At 41.6% G+C, this 22,162-nt stretch overlaps 1 protein-coding gene across 2 annotated transcripts; it reads left to right on the top strand.

Annotated features, from left to right (window-relative positions):
• The first annotated feature begins 4,289 nt into the window (after positions 1 to 4,289).
• Positions 4,290 to 20,512, top strand: LOC108930856 (alpha-1,3-mannosyl-glycoprotein 4-beta-N-acetylglucosaminyltransferase B). Of its 2 annotated transcripts, XM_018746335.1 has the most exons (15): positions 4,290 to 4,611; positions 8,624 to 8,785; positions 10,366 to 10,500; positions 11,291 to 11,424; positions 11,900 to 11,946; positions 12,281 to 12,394; positions 12,602 to 12,677; positions 13,908 to 14,019; positions 14,823 to 14,953; positions 17,166 to 17,273; positions 17,893 to 18,086; positions 18,783 to 18,861; positions 19,060 to 19,117; positions 19,656 to 19,768; positions 20,233 to 20,512. In XM_018746335.1, the coding sequence occupies exons 1-15, from the start codon at positions 4,524 to 4,526 to the stop codon at positions 20,248 to 20,250; spliced, it is 1,569 nt and encodes a 522-aa protein (XP_018601851.1). In that variant the 5' UTR covers positions 4,290 to 4,523; the 3' UTR covers positions 20,251 to 20,512. The 2 variants fall into 2 exon arrangements, with proteins under 2 accessions (XP_018601851.1, XP_018601852.1); XM_018746336.1 differs by lacking the exon at positions 10,366 to 10,500.
• Positions 20,513 to 22,162: the final 1,650 nt, after the last annotated feature.

Genomic DNA, 22,162 nt, shown 5'->3' on the forward strand with positions numbered 1-22,162 from the left:
CCTTTATGCTGTGGCGTGCAGCGCTCTGGGTTCGGATGGGGTGAAAAAGTGCGCACAGTCAGTGTTCATAATAAACATTGTATTGCAATACCAGCACGCAAGAAAATAATGCTCTCGGTGCAAGGACCCAGTTTCCTTAACGATCCGGACCTCAAGTCAGCCTGCCCAGCCTGCTTAGCGTTGCCAGGTTTTTTTTTCTTTCACTGGGGAACACTGTCACACCTTTATTTTGCCCATAAGTCCCCCCAGTGGTTGCACACTTTATTCACATTTTCCCATAATGTCACTATTTACATTAAATAAGTTTCCCGCTCAAACTCGCGGCAATGCGCGTTGTTACAATACTAGCTACAATACATCCGGACGCAACAATTAAAATGCATTCCTTTTCTAAGTATACATATATATGAATAATTAGCAGAAATACCTTGTTTACAAATCAGTCTGGGATGTTGTTTAATAGAAAATAGATGGAGACAAACTTGGTTATGGTTGTGTGTACCCCAGCCCAGTAAATTGTATCTTGTCACATTCCCGCAATAAAAGCATAAAGTAGGGGGAGAGACTTTGCATTTGAATAGAGATGAGATGTCCCTGTGAATATATTGCGACAATGCATTGGAGTGAGACAGATTCTGTGAATGACCTGGAGTTCTGCTCCTGGAGGTTCAGGAGAGGGAGTGCAGTCTTGTAGCACACACACACACAGGCTGAAACCACTTGTCCCAAGCAGGGTCCATGGCAAGCCGGAGCCTAACCTGGCAACACAGGGTGCAAGGCTGGAGGGGGAGGGGACACACCTGGGACAGGATGCCAGTTTGCTGCAAGGCACCCCCAGTGGGACTTGAACCCCAGACCCACCAGAGAGCAGGCACAGTCCAAACCCACTGCATGGGCAATACCCTCTACTTGATAAAACAGGGTATAATTCAGAGGCCATACATCTGCTGTTTAGTGTAAAGAGCTATTTCTCAGTTTTAGTCAATTCTCTGTGTAGTCTATTCTCCTTTTCAAAGGTTACATTGAAGAGCTGTAGTTGTAGTCATTTATATTAGTCTCTAATGGGTAGGTTAAAATGATTTCTTACAATTTTGAAATTCATAATTTAATCCCTATACAAAATGACATATCTGACACCTCTTTACGCAACCATTTCTGTAGCCACATTTGATTAATAGTCCAGGGTGATTTGGGCAAAGGGCAACAAGAGAACATGATGTAGTCTGTTTGGGATCCACAGATATCTTTCTACATCTCTCCAAACTGGTTGGGTATGGCAAAATGTTCAGATAAAGATGGGATGCTAGCAAATCTTCAAGCAATTTCATTGAAATGGGATCTACTGCACAGGTAGCTTTAGGAAATGGTGTCCCCTCCTCCCCCCGCAGCAGAGAACACTGTCATCTGACCTTGGGAAATGTGATTATTGATAATGGATGAAAGTTTTACAGAATACTTTTATTATAGCTGTATTTGAGGTTTAACATATTGTATCTTAACCTGTGAGTAAATGGAAGTCTGTTTTTATTGATAATGATTAAGCAGTAATTTTGGAGTTACAAATCAGCTATGTTAAGAAAAGGCTTCCTGTCCCAACTATGTCTGTAGGTTGAAGAGCCAGCGTACCTGATTTTATTGCTGGACACTGGTATCAATTACGTGGTTATTGGTGTATGCATGAACTTGCAATTCTACTGCAGTCATTGCTCTGTATACCTTGCAGCAGTTCAGAGGCTATCCCAGATGCATGGGGTGCAAGGCAGCAGATACATTGAATAAACAGTTATACAATATTTTACAGGAGTGTGGTGGCACAGTGGGTTTGGCCTGCTCCTGCTTTGTGGTGGGTCTGAGGTTCAAGTCCCGCTTGGGGTGCCTTGTGATGGACTGCCATCCCGTCCTGTGTGTGTCCCTTCCCCCTGGGTGGGTGAGTTCATTAGAAGTTGCTTTGGAGAAAGGTGTCTGTTAAGTAAACAAAACTGGTTTCCTAGATGGGGCAGAAAATCAAAGTAAAAATTCAAGTACAATGTTTTCCTATATTCTATTAGCAAGTAATGAGTTAAAATATATAACTGTTAATATTTCTAAAATATTTCTAAATAAAATATATTATTGTTTCTGCATTTCTAGTGCATAACATGCATCACTCTCACTAACCGCCCCCTCTTGTCTGTCTACTGACTTCCCACGACAGCCAGAATCCAGTTTAAAACCATCATCCCACTATACAGGTTCCTACATGACACCTCCTCTCTCCCTACTTTTCTCAGCATAACCTTTGCTCTCTCTTCCCTCTGCACCCACCCTTCCCACGCACATGCAAAATAATTGCTTATTCTCTTCCTCCTGAACTATGGAATGAGCTTACACCCAGCTTCAGGTGTTACCATTCTTATGACTTTCCATTGGCTTTTCAAGGCTCACCTCTTCACTCCCCATCCTGGAACGGTGGAAAAATCATTTCTGTGCAACATAATCTTTGTCATAGTATCTCATGGTGTTCTTAAATCTTGATTCTTTGTAGCAGGTTTGCCTTTAAGCTGTTTTGTATAGTTTAACCTTCTTCTGTTAAATGATAGTGTCTGCTGCTATGCTGATCTTGTCAGCCACACCACAGTGTTTCAAGCTGGAACGTCATCATCTGATACTAAGCGTATGTTTTTCACTAACTTAATACTGTAATCTATCTTGAACAGAGGCATTGGATACACAAATACAACTAAATAACTTGGTAAGTTTGAGTTTGTAAAACAAGCCATGTGCAAAGTTTTTCCAGGCGTTGCTGACTTACAATGTGTAGATGAACCAGAAGGTACTTGCTAGTAGGCTGGATGTCTGCTGATTTAGAGTTCCCCCTTGCTCCCTTGTTTTAAATCAGCATTCTATGACGGCTGATTTAGAAGTGATACATAAAAATAAACTTAATTTAATTCAATTTGATTAACTGGTCAATTTATCAACAAATATCTTCTATTTCAGGGGGTGCGGTGGCGCAGTGGGTTGGACCGCAGTCCTGCTCTCCGGTGGGTCTGGGGTTCAAGTCCCGCTTGGGGTGCCTTGCGGCGGACTGGCGTCCCGTCCTGGGTGTGTCCCCTCCCCCTCCAGCCTTACGCCCTGAGTTGCCGGGTTAGGCTCCGGTTCCCCGTGAGGGACAAGCGGTTCTGAAAATGTGTGTGTGTGTGTATCTTCTATTTCTTTTTCTCCTACAAAATAAAAATATGTATTGCCTGAAATAGCTAAGATGTGTAACATTTTCTAGAAAAAAATATCTATGGGATTCCACTAAGTGGTCAAAGGGAGGACACTGGTTCGTGCATCTGTTTTTTTTTTCCATGTCTTACAGGAAAAAAATTCTGTGTCCATCTTCAGAAGCTCCTTCCACAAATATGTGGCTGACTCGTGTCTAACGTCCCTCCACTAGAAGAATTAACATTTGTGCTGCGTCATATTTGAAATGAATTTTAGAAAATTTTGTCACCTTAAGAACTTCTTTGATAGTGCTATATGACACAGCTGTCACAACTCTGTGGTCAATAGACTTGGCGACCTCCGGAGGAGCCCCCAGCCTAGTAGAACCCAGCACACCAGTTCCCAATCATTTGATCACCAGGTCTTTAAAAGGATGTGTCTTGCAACATAAGGCTGTGGGCTCTAGAGCAGTGTGTGCCACTTTGAGTGGCTGAAAGTGCCACCTAGTGTTTGTGGTCTTGTCTCCTTTTCTGAGTGTTCTGTGCATCACCTCTCTACATTCCCTGTTCTACGAGTGTCCCAGTCGCTGTGTTCCGAGTTCTCCAGTTTCCATTCTTTGTTTTTAAAATCTTCACGGCTCCATGGTAGTACACGAGAATGTACCGTGGAGCCGCGGTACAGAATGTACACCGATCCTCTGACTTGACACTCCACACTTGAGCTCACCTCCAACATCTCTGTTCATGATGCCACCTTCTAGCACCTTCTAGCATTGTGCTGTGCTTACCTGTATCTGTAAGTATTTCTTTTTTCTCAGTACACTGATCTTGTAACCCACTTGTGTTCTCTTTTCTATCATTATACGTATATTTTTATTTTTTATTATTATTCTCCTTTAAATAAAAAAAGCTAAACTAGTCAGATGAGACCAAGTGCTTAGGAAGATTCCTTGGCTGGTTAGTTGTAACTTTACCTGTTTACTACAGAGGGAGGCAGAGACCTCTCAGTCGGGACCAGTACTTCCTTAATTCCTGTCTTTTGAACACTTAGAATGAAAGGGGGGTGTGTAAAGTTTGGCAGGAGTCCGTTGTCATGAGAAGACGCCTTCATTACATTTAACCATAGAGTCCAAGTGACACAGCCGCCACTTTGTTTTATCCTTTTTTGTATCTTAACTGATGATACCTTAGGTGTGCTCTCGCTTTTTAACGCGGCCTCTTTCCTTGTAATTTATGTTCAAGTTTTTTACATATATACTGTACATATATATAAATAACTTCTAGAATCGTGCGGACGCAAGAATCAATGTGCTGCTGAAGACCTTGTTGGATGAAATGAGGTTCATCTGTGGCAGAATTGTGCTCTTCCTGAGTCTCTCACTGACTTTTAGTGTCTTCTGGCATACCTTTCACAACCAAAAAGGTGAGAGTATATGTGTGTTCTTTGTTTGTTTGTTTAATTTAGCCAATGTTGTGAAACTTGTCTCCGAAATCAATGTAGTCACAGAATTTTTTATATATATATATATATATATATATATATATATACACATACAGTATATACATATGTATGAAAATAACGGGAGCACTAAGCCTCAAATTAACAGCAAATGTGGAAAAAGTAAGTTTCAGACACTGTTGTCTGCTGTTCTCTTATGACAAGTGCAAACAAAGTGTAGCTGCTTTCGTTACAATTTCTATGTAAGTACTGACACTGAGTAGCACTGACAGTGACACTGAGGGAGGAATGAGAGGAACGTGCTTTAACATGAACAGTCGTTCTTCACAAAAGCACCTGCTCCACCTGTACTCCCTTGTGCCCGTAATTATATATTTAATAATTATAATAATAATTATATATATAGGAAGAGTATAGAGTATAATTAGTTGTCTTCGGTGGGGTGCGGTGGCGCAGTGGATTGAACCACAGTCCTGCTTTCCGGTGGGTCTGGGGTTCAAGTCCTGCTTGGGGTGCCTTGCGATGGACTGGCATCCCGTCCTGGGTGTGTCCCCTCCAGCCTTACGCCCTGAGTTGCCGGGTTAGGCTCCAGTTCCCTGCGACCCCGTCTGGGACGAGCGGTTCTGAAAATGTGTGTGTGTGTAGTTGTCTTTGATATTTAAATTTCCAGACATATTGTAAAGTTTATCATGCAAAAAAAACACATATCACCTGTGAATGTAGTTGCTTGTTTCTGATTTAATTATTGTTGACCAAACTGAGTAAACTTATTGGAGATTCTAGTGCTGCAGCAGTGGATTAACTAAAATGATAACAGAAAAGGATTTAGTTTATCTTAATATACTTAAGTGTTACATAGAGGTGCGAAGAATGACAAACCATTTGATATCATATTGGTCTGAGGCTTCGTTCACAACGTTCGTTTAGCGCTGCATGTAAATGTCTCTGTAAACTAAATATGTAAATAATATAAATGTAATTTTATATGTTAATCTTTTAATGTGTGGTCACAACATCAATCACACACACACATTTTCAGAACCGCTTGTCCCATACGGGGTCACGGGGAACCGGAGCCTACCCGGCAACACAGGGCGTTAGGCCAGAGGGGGAAGGGACGCACCCAGGACGGGACGCCAGTCCGTCGCAAGGCACCCCAAGCGGGACTTGAACCCCAGACCCACGGGAAAGCAGGACCATGGTCCAACCCACTGCGCCACCGCACCCCCCAACATCAATCACTGTTAAATAAAACAGAAATTTGACCTGATAAGGCACTGATACTGTTACATTTTTGTATATAAGATATACAAATTTTGAGGGAACAAATTAGGTTTGCTTGAACATTGGAGGGATGTCCCAGACCCCCGTCCCCCCGTTATTCTTCTGCATAACTCTGGGAAAAGTACACAAGTGTCACTCTGAGACAACTTCTAAAGTGTCTTACTGGTAACCCAGCAACTACAACAACCGTGGCTCTCTGCTTGAGGATTTTATTGCACTGTCATGGAAAACGAGGAGGTAAATAAAGGGTGATACTGGCACTTTAAAGTGTCAGGGCAGTTTTAGACTTAGATTTGGAAGTCTCTGTGTCACTGCAAGTGTTTTAAGTCTTTTTGAAAGACCTGAGAAAAGGCAGATGGTTATGGTTACAAACCAGTGTGATCAACTGATTATAGCAGAAGGCTAAAAAACTGATATTGTAATCAGCAGCATGACAACTTCTCAGGTATCAGGGTCAAAAAATATTAGAGATATAGCGCTGGAAAGAGATATATGCAATTATTTGGGGTGACACATAAAGTTTCCACATGGGGTGTTCATTGGAGGGTTATTTCCATATAGCAATATAGCAAATGCCGTAGTATGACACTTATTGTTTTTCTTCTGGATCCTATAAAAATATTATAAAATTAAATCGTAAAATCCAATGACTGTCGCTGGCATTCCTGCCCCTTACAACCGCGTACCCGGCAACAACACGGTCACCGTGACCCCTCCCTTGACAACCCCTGGGTCGCAGTAAAAAGCACTTGCTCTGACGCGCCTGGCCGTGGAACCTCCAGCTGAGAGACGTTCTCCTCACCTGACGGTTCTGCTGTGTTCTCTGGGTGCAACCCCGTGTGATACGAATAAAGTGAACCATCAGCAATTGAGTCTGCTCTCCTGATCCTCCACATATGTATGGGTGGGTGTCATGGTGGCACAGCGAGTAGTGCTGCTGTCTCTTAGCACTTGAGACGTGTGTTCAATCCCTGCTCAGTCTATGTGGAGTGTGCATGTTATCCCCATGTCTGCATGGATTTCCTCCGGGTGCTCTGGTTTCTTCCCACAGTCCAAAGGCATGCTGTTCAGGTCCCCCATAGTGTGTGAGTGACAGAGAGTGTGTGTGTTCCACTGTTGCATGGATGAGTGACCCAGTGTAAGTCACTGTGGTGAATAAGGTGTGTGGGCTGATTACACTACATAGAGTTCATTGGAAGTTGCTTTGGAGAAAAGCGTCTGCTAAATAAGTAAATATAAATGTAGCAAAGTTTCACACTACACTGCTGTGTGACAGATACACGTAAGGTCCATCCATGTGCTCGTTGCCTAGGAAACTGCGATTGGATAGACATGCTGTTATTAGTCAGCTATGTTTGTGTGTCCCATCTTTGACCAAGAGCACATCTCCAAGCTGCTTTAAAGCAATCACATTTTAATTGCCTGGATAAAGTGCAGCTTTTGCCTTTGTTTACTTTGCTCACCACAGTGAATAAGGTGTGTGGGCTGATAACATTACACAGAGTTCATTGGAATTCGCTTTGGAGAAAAGTGTCTGCTAAATAAATAAATGTAATGTAAATATGCAGACTCAGCAATGCTCAATCAGCCGCACCATGCTGTCTCCTCGCATGGCGCCCCGCTAAGCTTGCATGACCAGTCCCCGCCTGTTCCAGATCGAGGAAACCCTCCAGGAAGTGGTACAGGTGTTCCCGGATAGCGGGATCGGACGATACGTCGGACTCAGTGCTGATGGGGCTGCCAACAGAAACCCCCACCTCGCTCGTTAACCTGGACAAGTATGACGGGGCGACAATGGCATTGTGTAGCTATAACTAAAAGAATGAAAAACACACAACTTTATTTGAAAAATTTTTATTCGTTGTACTTTTGGTCACAAAATTAAGTATTCATTTACATTTATTTAGCAGACACTTTTCTCCAAAGCGACTTCCAATGAACTCTATGTAGCATTACCAGCCCACACCCCTTACTCACCATGGGGACTTAAACTGCTAGATACACTACTTACAATGGGTCACTCATCCACACATCAGTGGAACACACATGCTATGGGTGAACCTGAACAGCATGTCTTTGGACTGTGTGAGGAAACCAGAGCACCTGGAAGAAACCTACCCAGACAAAGGGAGAACAGGCAAACTCCACACAGACTGAGCAGGGATTAAACCCATATACCAGGTGTTATGAGACAGCAGCGCTACTTGCTGTGCCACCATCTCACCAGCATTAGGCTTCATCAAATGAATAGGGCCATGCACTTTTTTCTCTCCGACTTTGTTCACTTTATTTGATTAAGTCAAGAATTAATTGAATAATTACCACAGAGCCATAAATAGTCTTCCTTCCAATTTCAGGAAGGCTAGGGCATGTGTCTTGAATGTGTGTCCCTTGACTGAGTAAATTATTTGCTTAACTAATTTATCTCTCCCAGTCCAAAATTCCCTATGATATTTACAACCCATCAGAAAGGTGATGAATGCCAATTGATTATGGACAAAGAAAATAGTGTAACATGCCTTATGCCTGTATTTTATGTCACATTAGTCGTATAGTATACCTAACCTGAAAAAGTTGCCTCTGTTTGGAGCAAAAGTTATTTAAATGTATGAAAGCTCGGTTAAAATTCTGAATATCTTGATGGTACTTAGCTAACAGAAACCAACAGCAGTTTCTCTTTTCGATTGTCTAGATACAAGAGAAAAAAGCACAGAGACTCAGTTGATGGCCTTCTATGAAGAATTGTTTGCTGCAGAAGAAAGAGGCATACAGTTGTCCAGAGAACTGAGAACAGTCTTAGACAGGCTTGAACACCTCACCAAGGAGCAGACCAGCTCCACCACAAATCAGACAGGTAGGTGTTGGACCATGGCTTCTGAGTATGACTTCTGTTCTCAGCCATAGGGTTATAATTAAAACTTAGACTCTGGTCTCAGCATCGTTTCCTCCTTTAACGTTGTTAATCCTACGCTCTAACCTGCTGCATTGTCTCATCTTTACTGTTAATGTAGAAAATGTTTGGAATGAAATATTGCATTGGAGTCCAGAAGCCTTTGCTGTGGAAGGGGAAATTTAAAAAAAAAAAAAAAACTGCTTAATAAATTGTTGTGTTGTCATTTACTAAATTCAGGAATAAGAAGCGTCAGGGTGTGATACCATCTGTGGCATATAATTTAAAAGGGGGAAATTTCCAGATTAATGTTGACTGCAATGGTCAGAGGGTGGATGAAATCTGAAATCCTTGAAGTCTGCTGTTTATTCATTTAGCAGACGCCAAAGCAACATACAATGATTTATTTGACACCTTTGGCAACGGTGATTTATAATGCTAGATTGGCTGCACTGAATGGCCCACAATACATCCATCTGTACAGCAGGTCAATGTAATCCATAAATTCACTGACACACTATGAGCAACAAAGAGTCACCAATTCACCTAAAACAAATGTCTTTGGATTGTGGGAGGAATGAACCCATATTAACACAAAGAGAACATGCAGACTCTGACTGGTCAGGATTCAAACCTATACGCAGTCACATAACCCAAACGCTGTGAGTCATTTACCCACCATACCACGCTGTTAAGGTCTTTTTAATGTAATATCATGGTCTCATTTATGGTTTAACTATAGCTGAATGTATTATTTAATCTGACTATAGCTACACAATATGGACTGGTTCCATACCCTCTAATTGTAATGGCCTTTTTGAATTAAGAATTTTGGCGACTTTGTGTTTAATGTTCTGACTTTTATTCACATTAAAAATGCTGGAATTGCAACACTGATGTTCACTTGCACCAAAAGCAAATTTATACCCATCTTTACTGGCCCTTTTCCTTCATTTACAGAGCCATTGTGACATCTCAGACTTTGTCATAGTGTGTAATGGTTCAGCCAGGAAGCTAATATGAGAGGGATACTTAGATCTGGGGGTGCGGTGGCGCAGTGGGTTGGACCGCAGTCCTGCTCTCCGGTGGGTCTGGGGTTCGAGTCCCGCTTGGAGTGTCTTGCGACGGACTGGCATCCCCTCCTGGGTGTGTTCCCTTCCCCCTCTGGCCTTGCGCCCTGTGTTGCCAGGTAGGCTCCGGTTCCCCGTGACCCTGTATGGGACAAGCGGTTCTGAAAATGTGTGTGTACTTAGATCTGTGAACGTATGTGCCTGGTCAGGTGTGCTGTTCTATACTTGACAGAAGGACATTTTTTTTGTTGAAGCAGGAAGTACAAAAAGAAATTTGTTCTGTCTTGCTAGTGAACTAGTACTAACCTCTAGGCTTGCTGAGTTTCTTATACATCATGCACCTAATATGAGATGCTGCGAAACATTCTTCCTTTCATTATTAAATAGGCTGCGCCTTTTCATTTACACTTGTCGGGTTAAAACGGAAAGTTTAATGGCAAGCAGTTACATTCTCATCCTCGTTTGCGTCTGTAGTTGGGCATGCAGAGATGCGTCACGGTGCCCCATCCTTTAATAAGATGTCCAACACTTGGATCTACCTACCCCACCTGAAGGAGCATGAAGACAGCCTGACCCCCAATGTGCTTCTCGGAAAAGGGAGAACTGGAGGTCAGAGGGAACTTCTTCTCTCTGCTGTTGCTTCGCCTGGAATAACATGCCATTTAATCTGAATTACTGTTATTGCTGGCTTGTTTCCTCCCATTTAAGTCTTTTTAATCAATTATCTTCAGTCAGAATGGTGTGTTATACCCTGACATCCTGATTTTGAACTTAGCAAAGATCTCACTGCATTTATCGTCCTGTTGATTTTCCTTGGCAATGATAACATTATTGGCACTGAAATTTTGGCAGAAATAAATGTTTCATTGCACATTCTCCCCCAGGTAATCCTCATTATCATAATCCTTATGGCAATATCGCAGGACACAAATGCTCCACAATGCTGTCTTTCAGATCAGTACAATGAGAATTTTCTGATATGTTTTTCTGGGGGTGCGATGGTGCAGCAGGCTTGGCTGGGTCCTACTCTCTGGTGGGTCTGGAGCTCGAGTTCCCGCTTGGGGTACCTTGTGATGGACTGGCGTCCCGTCCTGGGTGTGTCCCCTCCCCATCCAGCCTTGCACCCTGTGTTACCGGGTTAGGCTCCGGTTCACCCCAACCCCGCTTGGGGCAAGCAGTTTCAGCCAGAGTGTGTGTGTGTGTGTGTGTGTGTGTGTGTGTGTGTGTGTGTGTGTGTGTGTGTGTGTGTGTGAGATATGCTTATGAGTTTCCACCGATCTCACATAGTCTCGTTTCTCTTTCTGTTTTGATGACCCTTCTGTGGAAAAAAGGCCCAGACAATGTAGCGAACCCTGTATGTAAAACGTTGCAATTAATTTCGTGTCTGTGGGTCTGACAGTGTCCCTGGTTCTGGGCATTCCGACGGTGAAAAGGGAGAAGCAAAGTTACCTGATCAGCACGCTGAGCTCGCTCTTCTATGAGTTGTCTCCAGAGGAACTGACAGACATTGTCGTCATTGTTTTCGTGGCAGAGGTGTGTGTGACTGGTTGTACAGGTGAGGGCAATAAGCTCCACCTCCTTTTTATACGAAACATGACCGATGTTTCAAATGTACCTGTGCACCATATATGTAATTGCTATTCAGCAGTCTGGGAGTCAGAGTCAGAAGGTGATGAATGTGATGTCTTTGAAACCACCTGCATTTTTGATCCAAAACAAGCAGAATCTCCAGACTGCACTATTTCATGGGTGACGTCTTTGTAAAGAGGTGAATGAATGTAGAAGCTCTGTTTATCAGTATTTGTATATAACGAAAAACACTGATGGTTAAATTTGACAGAGGGTCTACAAAATGACAAACCTTCCAGAATAACTGAGCAAGTCCATTTTTAAAAACACATACTGACTGCATATGTGAGATCAAATACGATTTTACTCTGACCTGTGTCATAAATATTAAAATCCCCTTCCCTGATATTTAATTTTTTTAGTCTTTCCCCCCTTCCAGGTTGACTCTGCATATGTTCAAGGTGTGGCAGAGAGTATAATGACAAAGTGAGTATCTTGTTTCCTGTGTTTTGTAACACAGAAATGTCACAAGCGAGCTAAACATGTACACTGGATAGCCGGTGAACGTAGAATAATTTATGCTCTACTAAATATTTAATTATAGACACCCTGTACAGCACAGAATCAGTTTGGTGCAACAAATTAAGGAGGCACAATAAATACCAATATGTTATGACAGTGGCATGGAATTGCCTTCGCAATTGCTTACATTATTAAAACAGCGGTAACTTGTATGCACATGCCTGAACTTCTCAATGGTGTTTGTCATTTGACTTGCCACAGAAAGATGACTGATGCTTTGGATCTTTGTCCCTTGCAGGTTCCCTGATGAGGTGAACTCGGGCATTCTTGAGGTTGTAACAGCTTCCCCACATTTCTACCCCAGTTTCAGTCAACTCAAGGAAACTTTAGGCGACAGCAAAGAGAGAGTGAAGTAAGCATCTCGTTCAGAAATCTTTTCTGTTCGATATTGTCAGTTTTCAATAATAAAAATACAGGTATTCAAGTTACATTTACTTAAATACACTATTTCGGTTTTGTTACAAGAAAAATGGTGACCCAAAACAAAGCTCAGGAAGAAAGCATAATATGCATTACATTTTATTGGTAATAAATTGTTAATTCCAATTTTTCCTTTCAGATGGAGAACAAAGCAGAACCTGGATTACAGTTTCCTGATGCTCTATGCTCAGCAAAAAGGATCCTATTACGTGCAGGTAACAGCATAGCGAAATGTACCTAAGACCTTCATCATGACTGCCTGAAACAAGGACACTTCAAGGACATTAGATGAGATCTGCAGTAAAAGACAACAGTCAACTGTTTGATTAGGACGTTTGTGCTTCTTAACGTATAATACCCCTGCTATTAAAATGGGGGCATGCTCTAAAGATCTGTGTCTGTAGCACAGGTTCAGGGAAAGAAGCCACTTTAATGAACGAAAAACCCAAATTGAAGCTCTGGCCTCCTTTCTCCTTGTTCTTTTGTATAGGTTTTGAAGGGGTGGGGGTCCCTTAACAAAGGCCCCTGTCTTATTCGAAGTACTTCTATCTCTCTCTGGGCCACTAAGAATTTCTGGAGAAGATAGCGACATTGTAGAAGTAGGTGAGATAATAGAAGAGAGGCAATCCTATCTTTTGAGAGGAAGCTCCATTAGCTTGGTCTGGCCACCTACTTGGCTTGTCGACCTTGGTTCGATGGTCAGGTATGACCTCACAAGAGTCTCAGCTTCCAGCTCCACACAGACTACCTTCCACTTCCTACTCCTTGGGGAGCTGAACACAACATCTTAAATACACCTAGTACTCGCAACCTCTTCATTGAAATGCTCGCAACAGCAGCTACGGTAAAGCACTTTAGTTTCTTCCATAGTTACCGTACTAAATTCACTTACTCAGTCTTACTTTCGTTAACTGCGTGTCGTGGTCAAGGTTGTACCAGTCCAAAAGATATCCCAGCACCAATGGGCTCAAAGCCTGGGGGCACACCTTGGACAGGACGCCAGTCCATCGCAGACACTAAACTACATCAGTGAAAATAAAAATTTACTGTGAAGTTTCTTGCATTATTGCAGTGTAGTAGTGTTAGCTTTTGTAGGTGAACTTACAGTCAACTGGTGGGACTGGGAAATGAGCAGATAAAGCAAATTTTTGAAGCAAAAAGTATGTTCTGTTTAGCACCACAGGCGATGCTAAATCATTTCTGTAAGTTAAAAATATCGACCCCTTGTCAACACATACGGGTTATTGAACCACTTGATTTTGCTCAACTCTTGCATCAGAGGGCACAGGTACAGTGGTTGTGATTTGGTGTGAAACCATCAGTCTTCAGCATTATTAGCAGGCTGTAAAAGGTTTTGGTGAATAAACTGTTTTTGAGAGGGTGGACAATGTGTGTCTGGAAAAACTGCATGAGTGACGGACGATATCTTTCTCTGAAATTCTTAGCTGGAAGATGACATTGCTGCAAAGGAGGGTTATTTGCAAGCTATGAAGACATTTGCAAAACAGAACCCTGAAGACTGGCTGATTTTAGAGTTTTCACAACTTGGATTTATTGGTAACCCTATGTGATCTACAACTTTTCTTGATACTGTTTACAGAAGTTTGTATCTAGCAAACAATCAAATCAGATTTTTTTGCATTGTGTATTGTATCACTTTACATATTATGAGATACACCTCATCTTGGAAACAAAGATGTTCACAGTTCTTTATTTCAAAGCATCACAGAACATCAACAGAGTTTCATGCCGTTGTAACTCGAGGCACAGTAGAACAGTTGAAGGCAAAGCTCCCCACTTTGTGGAGAGCTATCTGATAGCACAGAGAAAGTAACAAGATACCTGAATGCAATCAACGGTTGTCTTTAAGTAATGGATATTTAGAAAAACCCTTGTAGAGCTCAGTATCGAACAATTGTCTTACAGGAATCTTACAGATTTGCACAACATCAGACAGTTGTCACTTTTGAATGTACTCAAACTTGATTTTGAGAATAAACACCATGTGATATTAACCTGAAAATGTAATTATGAAAGTAAAGGAGACATTCTTCCATAGATTCAGTGCTCCTGTGCATTGGCCATTAGAGAAGGACATCATGTGCAGCTGGTAGGGATACCTGGTAGCATAGTGGTTAGAGTTGCTGCCTTTATCCCCAAAGGTTGCAGGTTTAAATCTCACACCCTTGAGTAAAGTACTTACCCTAAAAATTGCTCCTGCAAAATTACACAGCTGTATAAATGGCTAAATAACTGTAAGTAGATTAACACTGTAAACTGCTTTGGAGAGAAGTGTCAGCTAAATGAATAAATAGAAATGTGTTTTGATACAGTGTGTTGTGGTTGCATGAATTCCCCAGGTAAAATGTTCAGAACGTCAGACCTCCCGATGCTTGTGGAGTTTATCTTAATGTTTTACAAGGACAAGCCCATTGACTGGCTGCTGGACCATATTCTGTGGGTGAAGGTCTGCCATCCAGAGAAGGGTGAGGTACGTAGACCTGATGAAGGAGTCTATGGATTTCTAGCTGATATTTTACGTTTGCTAGGGTATCACACTGTAGTAAGTAAGGTGATTTGTGCATGTCTTTGCCTAGATAATGGATTGGGAAAGTAACAAGGTATAATATCCTAATTAACTGGCAGGCATCAAAAGAAATGGTAATTGTGATGTAATTAATACCTTGCATTGATATAAATATACATAAAACTCAGTGTCACCGAGAAAACCGTTTTTTAAATATGATTTAAATTATGCCTTAAATATTCAATCAATGGATGTTCAACATAGATGACATAACTACAAGGTGTGTTTGTAATTAAAAGTAGGTTTGCTTGAGGCTTTCATGTCTGCAGCTATGTCTCGTTGTCTCAATGTAATGCATGAATTGTACTTTTGCTGAGATGTGCGTCGCTTTGGACAAAAGCGTCTCCTAAATGAATAAATGTAAATGTAAATGAGTGCAACTTATTTACATACCACTTACAATTAGCGTAACACTGACCAATAGCCAAATCATGCTACAGTAGTACTGGTTCCTCATACAGGATTCTCTACCATTTAGGTCGTTTCAGATTCCATTCTCTGAAATAAAGTCACTCCTACAACCGTGAATGGTCGTTGTAGCCAGAATTTAAATAATTCTGAAATTCTCAAATGAAAGTTTGGCTCCAGGTTGCATAGAATTTATTTTAAGTATCCTTTTGCCATTGAAGATGTGGGCTTCCACAGATTGAATGTACACTCACTGGCCACTTTATTAGGTACACCTTGGTAGTACTGGATTGGACCCCTTTTTGCCTTCAGAACTGCCTTAATTCTTCATGGCATAGATTCAACAAGGTGCTGGAAATATTCCTCAGATATTTTGATCCATATTGACATGATAGCATCATGCAGTTACTGCAGATTTGTCAACTGCACATCCATGATGCGAATCTCCCGTTCCACCACATCCCAAAGGTGCTCTATTGGGCTGAGATCTGGTGACTGTGGAGGCCATTTGAGTACAGTGAACTCATTGTCATGAGTGAGATGATTTGAGCTTTGTGACATGGCGCGCTTTCCTGCTGAAAGTAGCCATCAGAAGATGGGTACACTGTGGTCATAAAGGGATGGACATGGTGAGCAACAATACTCAGGTAGGCTGTGGTGTTTAAACGATGCTCAGCTGGTACTAAGGAGTCCAAAGTGTGCCAAGAAATTATCCCCCACACCATTACACCACCACCACCAGCCTGAACCATTGCTACAAGGCAGGATGGATCCATGTTTCCATGTTGTTTATGCCAAATTCTGACCCTACCATCTGAATGTTGCAGCAGAAATCGAGACTCATCAGACCAGGCATCGTTTTTCCAATCTTCTATTGTCCAATTTTGGTGAGCCCATGCAAATTGTAGCCTCAGTTTCCTGTTCTTAGCTGATAGGAGTGGCACCTGGTGTGGTCTCTGCTGCTGTAGCCCATCTGCTTCAAGGTTCGATGTGTTGTGTGCTCAGAGATGCTCTACTGCATACCTCGGTTGTAACGAGTGGTTATTTGAGTTACTGTTGCCTTTCTATCAGCTCAAACCACTCTGGCCATTCTCCTCTGACCTCTGGCATCAACAAAGCATTTTCGCCCACATAACTGCCGCTCACTGGATATTTTCTCTTTTTCTGACCATTCTCTGTAAACTCTAGAGATGGTTGTGCATGAAAATCCCAGTAGATTAGCAGTTCCTCACCCATATTAATATCCACACCTGGATGTGGCTCATGGGAAAATGAGAACCAGGTGTGACCACTGAGATTGTATAAAGAGAGAACCCTGAGAGCTGACTAAGATATTACAGTTGTTCTGTAGAAGTTAGTAGTACTGTTGTGTGTTTTCATGAAGAGGCTGGGTTGAATTTGTTTTTCCTCTTTGAGAAAACTCAAAACTGTCCAAATCAATGTGGGGGAGCAAAAAAAAAAAAAAAATCCAGCTTTGGTCCCTCTGCATGTCTGCTCTGTCCTCAAACCCAATGCAACAGTGTAAGACACAGCTATTCTCAGATTTACTTTTTTATTTACTCGTTAATTGAAAAAACTGATTTGGGAAATACTGATGATGAAAGTTTGTTCAACATGCCAAACCAATAACACTGAAGATGCCCTTAAATATAGAAAATACTATCTGTCAGCAATACTGGCATTAAATATGGGTTTGTTTTCGAAACAGAAAGACTGCAGCAGGAAGAAGGATGTTTTGAGGCGTCGCTACAAACCGTCACTCTTTCAGCACATTGGGATCCACTCCTCACTGAAAGGGAAAATTCAAAAGCTGAAAGTGAGTGGATAATGTTTAGGTTTCTATTTTCCTCTGTATCTCTGCAGAAAAATAGTCCGCTATATGAATTATGGAGAAAAGGACTTGAAAATAATTTCTTCCCTCCTGTCTCGTGTATACACATGAACACACGTCTACTGAAACTTCCGAAGTATGTGAGTTATCACTGAGCATGGAGCAGTTTGGTTCAGCATCAGTCACAGTCATGCATATGTTCATGTGTGACTGCTTTTTCCAGTTATGGAAGAGGTTGGATGAAGGAGGTACTTTGTGCGTTCCTAGGATATCTGAAATATATCTAATTCAGTCATGCAACATGGATCCATAGCTTGTACAATTTCTGTCCTGTGTAACAACTGTAATATATACTGTAAATATATATATGTACTGTGTGGAATGTGGAATATTGTCTTACAGCATTGTTTTTTAGTGCTGTAATGCACATGTGAGCAAAGAATCTGCTGCGATTTAGTGGTATTTCACATTATGCTATGCCAGAACATGGTTAAATTCTGGAAAAAAATACACATGGGGTATTGATGAGCTGGCTGTGATTCAAATGTTTATTCACTGGAGACTGCTTATCCATTGTTTTGGTCTCATGACTTATTTACTCTAGGACAGGGACTTTGGCAAACAGACCTTGTTCAAAGCCCACACCAACCCCCCAGCAGAGCTCAAAACTAGCCTGACGGCTTATGAGAGCCACACCCTGGAACGGGCCTACCTGGGACAGGACTTCTTCTGGGGGATGTCCCCTGTGATAGGGGACTTTGTCCAGATCAGTTTCCACCAGCCACAACCAGTGAAAGGGTAAGCACGTTTCCTCTGGGTCAGCTTGGCCTTAAGTGGTCCATGACCCAGCACTATCCATAGGGAGATTGGTGACCATAGAAAAAATCACCGTGTGTGTGTGTGTGTGTGTGTGTGTGTGTGTGTGTGTGTGTGTGTGAGAGAGAGAGAGAGAGAGAAAGAGAGAGACTGTATGTTTCGCTGGTATATGGATGAGTGACTCATTGTAAGTAGTGTATCTAGTAGTACCATCAGTGAATAAGGCATGGTCTGATATTACGACATAGTGTTCGTTGGAAGTTGCTTTAGAAAAAAGTGTCTACAAAATGAATAAATATAAATGTACTATTAGGACCGATTAGATTTTTGTTTATAGTAATAAATTGGGTTTAGGGGATGGTGTTGAGTTCACATTCCCGGGACAGTTTTTTTAAATAACTGTAATTTTATTGTCTAGCTGATGCTTTTATTCAAATCTGATTATTTATTTATTTATTTATACTCCAGTACGTTTCGGAACCATACAAGTGACGTTCCTACGAACTGAACTGGCAACCTGGAGGCTGCAAACTTTCTTAACCCTTGTGCTGACTGTCAGCCATGCATAGTGAACTGACAGCCTATGTGAAAAATTATGAAATTATTACTAATTAAAGCTTTTCTCAGCATCTTTTAAAACGTTTTTACGATTTGACGGAATGGGCCCTCTTTTCCCAGCTACCTCTTTCGCAGTGGAAACATTGAAACAAATGGAGACAAGTTGTACAATACTACGGTGGAGGTTCTTCCTAGTGATGTGAGTGCCTTTTAGAACACAAATTTGAGTCATGCCTCCTTGGCAGAATGATCTCTCATCTCACGGAACAGGTCTGAGCACATTGCTTTAGTGCTTTTGTCAAAGTACTTAACGTCTTGTTTCAAATGCATAGCTAATGACATGAAAAAAATAATAACTGTTAAAAATGTGCAACAATTTGCAATTTTCTTTTAACAGAGTTCAGTGCTCTGGAAAATTGACAAGCACCCATCTACCGATGGCTTCATCGTAATAGGTATTTTCCTCGCATTAAAAGTGGCCAGTGGTGTTTATTAAAACGAGTATTCACAAAGGTATAATGTACAACATGAACACTGATGCACTGTTGGAATTATGAAATGTTGCTGACAGAGAGTTCATTTGACAGCATTTATTTGTGGCACAACAAACATATAGATATTGTTACGGTAGTTAGGGTTAGACACTTTTCAAGGGAATGCCTGAGTGTACAGCAGAATACAACAATACAGTGATAGAAAATACTGGAACAACAAACATTCCTCATGCGGCAGGTATTTTAGTAATTAGAGATGCCGAGGATCCGGCTTTGAATTCCATCTCCTAGTGTCCTTGATCAAGGTACTGACCCTAAAATTGCTCCACTAAACATTAGCCAGCTGTCTAAATGGGTAAGTCGTTGTAAGGTGGTTTGAAGCAAAGGATCAGCAAGAAGAATCAATGTAAATATCACATTTAAGAGTTCGAGGACAGGCAGCTCAACACAACTCTATTTCTAGATGCCAAAAGAGAATTTCTTTCCTTCGTCGCTCTAGGTGCCTTCGTCAATGGGGTAGCAGAAGGAACGATTGATCCGTTGATGGAGAAGATATCGGCCATACGCCTGGTCATTCACTCAGACTCCGACGTCTGGGCCCTTCTGAGTGAGGTAACTGGGATATGGCGTGTGGGATGTAGGACACCAGTCAAGCCAGTAAAGAACCTTAAAAAAGTAGGCTGAATTATTACTGCCCCCAAAAGGTCCAGAGCTGATCCAACCATGGATTTTTAACATAGAACAGAATACTTTTCTCTCAAAAAGAACTGGAAGGGTGGTGCTTCATCACTTGAAACTTGAAACACTCTTGTTACCGTGGGCTCATTTCATACTGATTTTGCCAACCTGCTTAGCTGAGTGCAGGGCTCTTACTGCACACTGTTCAACTGACACATGAGAGGAATTCTACCCCAACAAGCTGTACAAGTTTTGCTCTTAAAGGGAGAACAGCACATCATCAGCTTCTTATGTCATGTGCTATATTTTCGGTTTTCATTGCTGAGATTTAAAATGCGAAATCTGTGCATCACAATGATATCACAAATCTAAACACTACTTTTTTCCTCATTTGACAGATATTTATTAGATTATGAACCAGTGAAGGGAGTATGAAAAGCAAATTTGCCCTCCAGAGAAGTGCCCGGAGGAACAGCTGGTGCTAGGTTCCATCTAGTGGTCACTAGGCTCAGGCTGTTGAAAGACTCCGCACCAGTGAAAGGAATTTCATCTGAAAATCTCCTTTGTTGCATTTAATGCTAATTGGATGCTGTTAAATGTACGACAGCAATGTCTGCTCACTTACGTATTTCTTTTAACTTACAAATTAAAGCAATATTGCTGTACCTCCCTGAAAAGCTATTAATAAATGTAATTATTAATTAAAACGTAAAAATTGTAATTATTTTACTTTCGTTACATTTTGATTTGATGTAAAAGGTGTGCTGTAGTCAGCAGTGTAGTCGGTTCACCGAATTCTCCCAATGTTTTCATGTGTTGCTGAGAAACAAGTTTACGGGAGCTGAATGGAGTGGGCTTTATAACTTCTTGAATCAAAACTATTACTTTTCTGCTTGTCACTCTTTCTGTAATACCCCCCTTGTCGGTAGTATCAGGTCCCCAACAGGATGAGGCACAGAAAGGAAAGATGAAAAATTAGTGGTGACCAAGGCAGTGGGCGCAGTTCCTTTCTTACAGCCTTTGCAGAAATCAGTATATAAACACAGTCTTATCTTTTTGCTCTATGTTCTTTGTCAAAACGTCTACTCTTTCACAAATAGGAATGTAGGTGGTAAAAAGACAAGGTAAATCAGCTGCAGAAGGAATGGCATTTACACAATTACCATTTAAATGTTAAATTGCCCCAGTTTTGTTAGGCAAAGCAAGTCAAATTTCTACACAAATGGAAAGTGACAACTAAAATGAAAACTACGCAGACAACCAACATCCTGCAGCATCCTTCTGTATACTTAAAAACAAAATATGAAACTAAAGTTATCTCGCAGAACCAGTGAAAACGATGCTGCACCTCACACAATGGTTGTCCACACTTCTAACGGCGATGTCTAAAACCCACAGTACACGACTAGGCCTGTATGTAGACAGCGTGCACGGCCCCTTTATAAACACTACGCACCTAGTTTGATTTAGTGCAACTAGTAATATTTAGTGCAGAGTTGAAATGCCCAATTTTAAAACTCTCAGAATGGGGAACTGAGCTGCAAACTGCCACATACTTTGGAATTTCACACTAACATCCTTACATTTTGCGATGGGAAAGCCATGCAGTTACTTAAACTCGACTCCTCATTTTTCTTTCTTGACACCCTTTGAACCCCTGCAGGTATAAAAGATTCAGTGCTTAGTGAAAGGCGAGGAGGGTTGGGGACAAGGTGTCTTAAGGCTCAAATAAAGGCTGCCCGTCAGCTGTTCCAGAAATTTTTTTTAAAAACTTACCTGTCATTTCCCTTTCAGATGTGGTATTACTTATTTTCTACACAAAACAATAGTTGGATAAGCTGTAAAACTTGCAGACTGAGTTTAAGTTTTCCCCAGTTGTACAACTGAATACCACCACTACACCAGTGCAGCGCTTCCTGGGAATTAAACATACAATGTACGGGTCACAAGTACAGTTCTAGTGGTGCCACAGTGGAATAGCAGGTAGCACAGGTGTTTTGCAGCGACTGGGCCATGGTGTCAGATCTGGGTTCAAATCTGGCTCAGTGTGTATGAAATTCTCATGTTCTCTTCGTGTGTGCGTGGGATTCCTCCCGCTGTCCAAACGCGTGTGGAAGACGACACAGCCACTTCAATAGCCTCCCTTAAAGTGAAAGCCAAGCGACCGGTGGACCAAGAGTCGACTTGTACTCCTACCCTACACTCCAGTTCACTGCACATTAGGCTGCAAAAATCACAGCACTTAAAATATTACATTTGAAAGGTGCCCACTTTGACCCAGGTTTGGTACAGGTAGTCTTTCACTAGTCCTGCGACACAAACAATCAA

This window comes from Scleropages formosus, chromosome 5, assembly GCF_900964775.1.
Source record: "Scleropages formosus chromosome 5, fSclFor1.1, whole genome shotgun sequence".
Classification (NCBI taxonomy): domain Eukaryota; kingdom Metazoa; phylum Chordata; class Actinopteri; order Osteoglossiformes; family Osteoglossidae; genus Scleropages; species Scleropages formosus.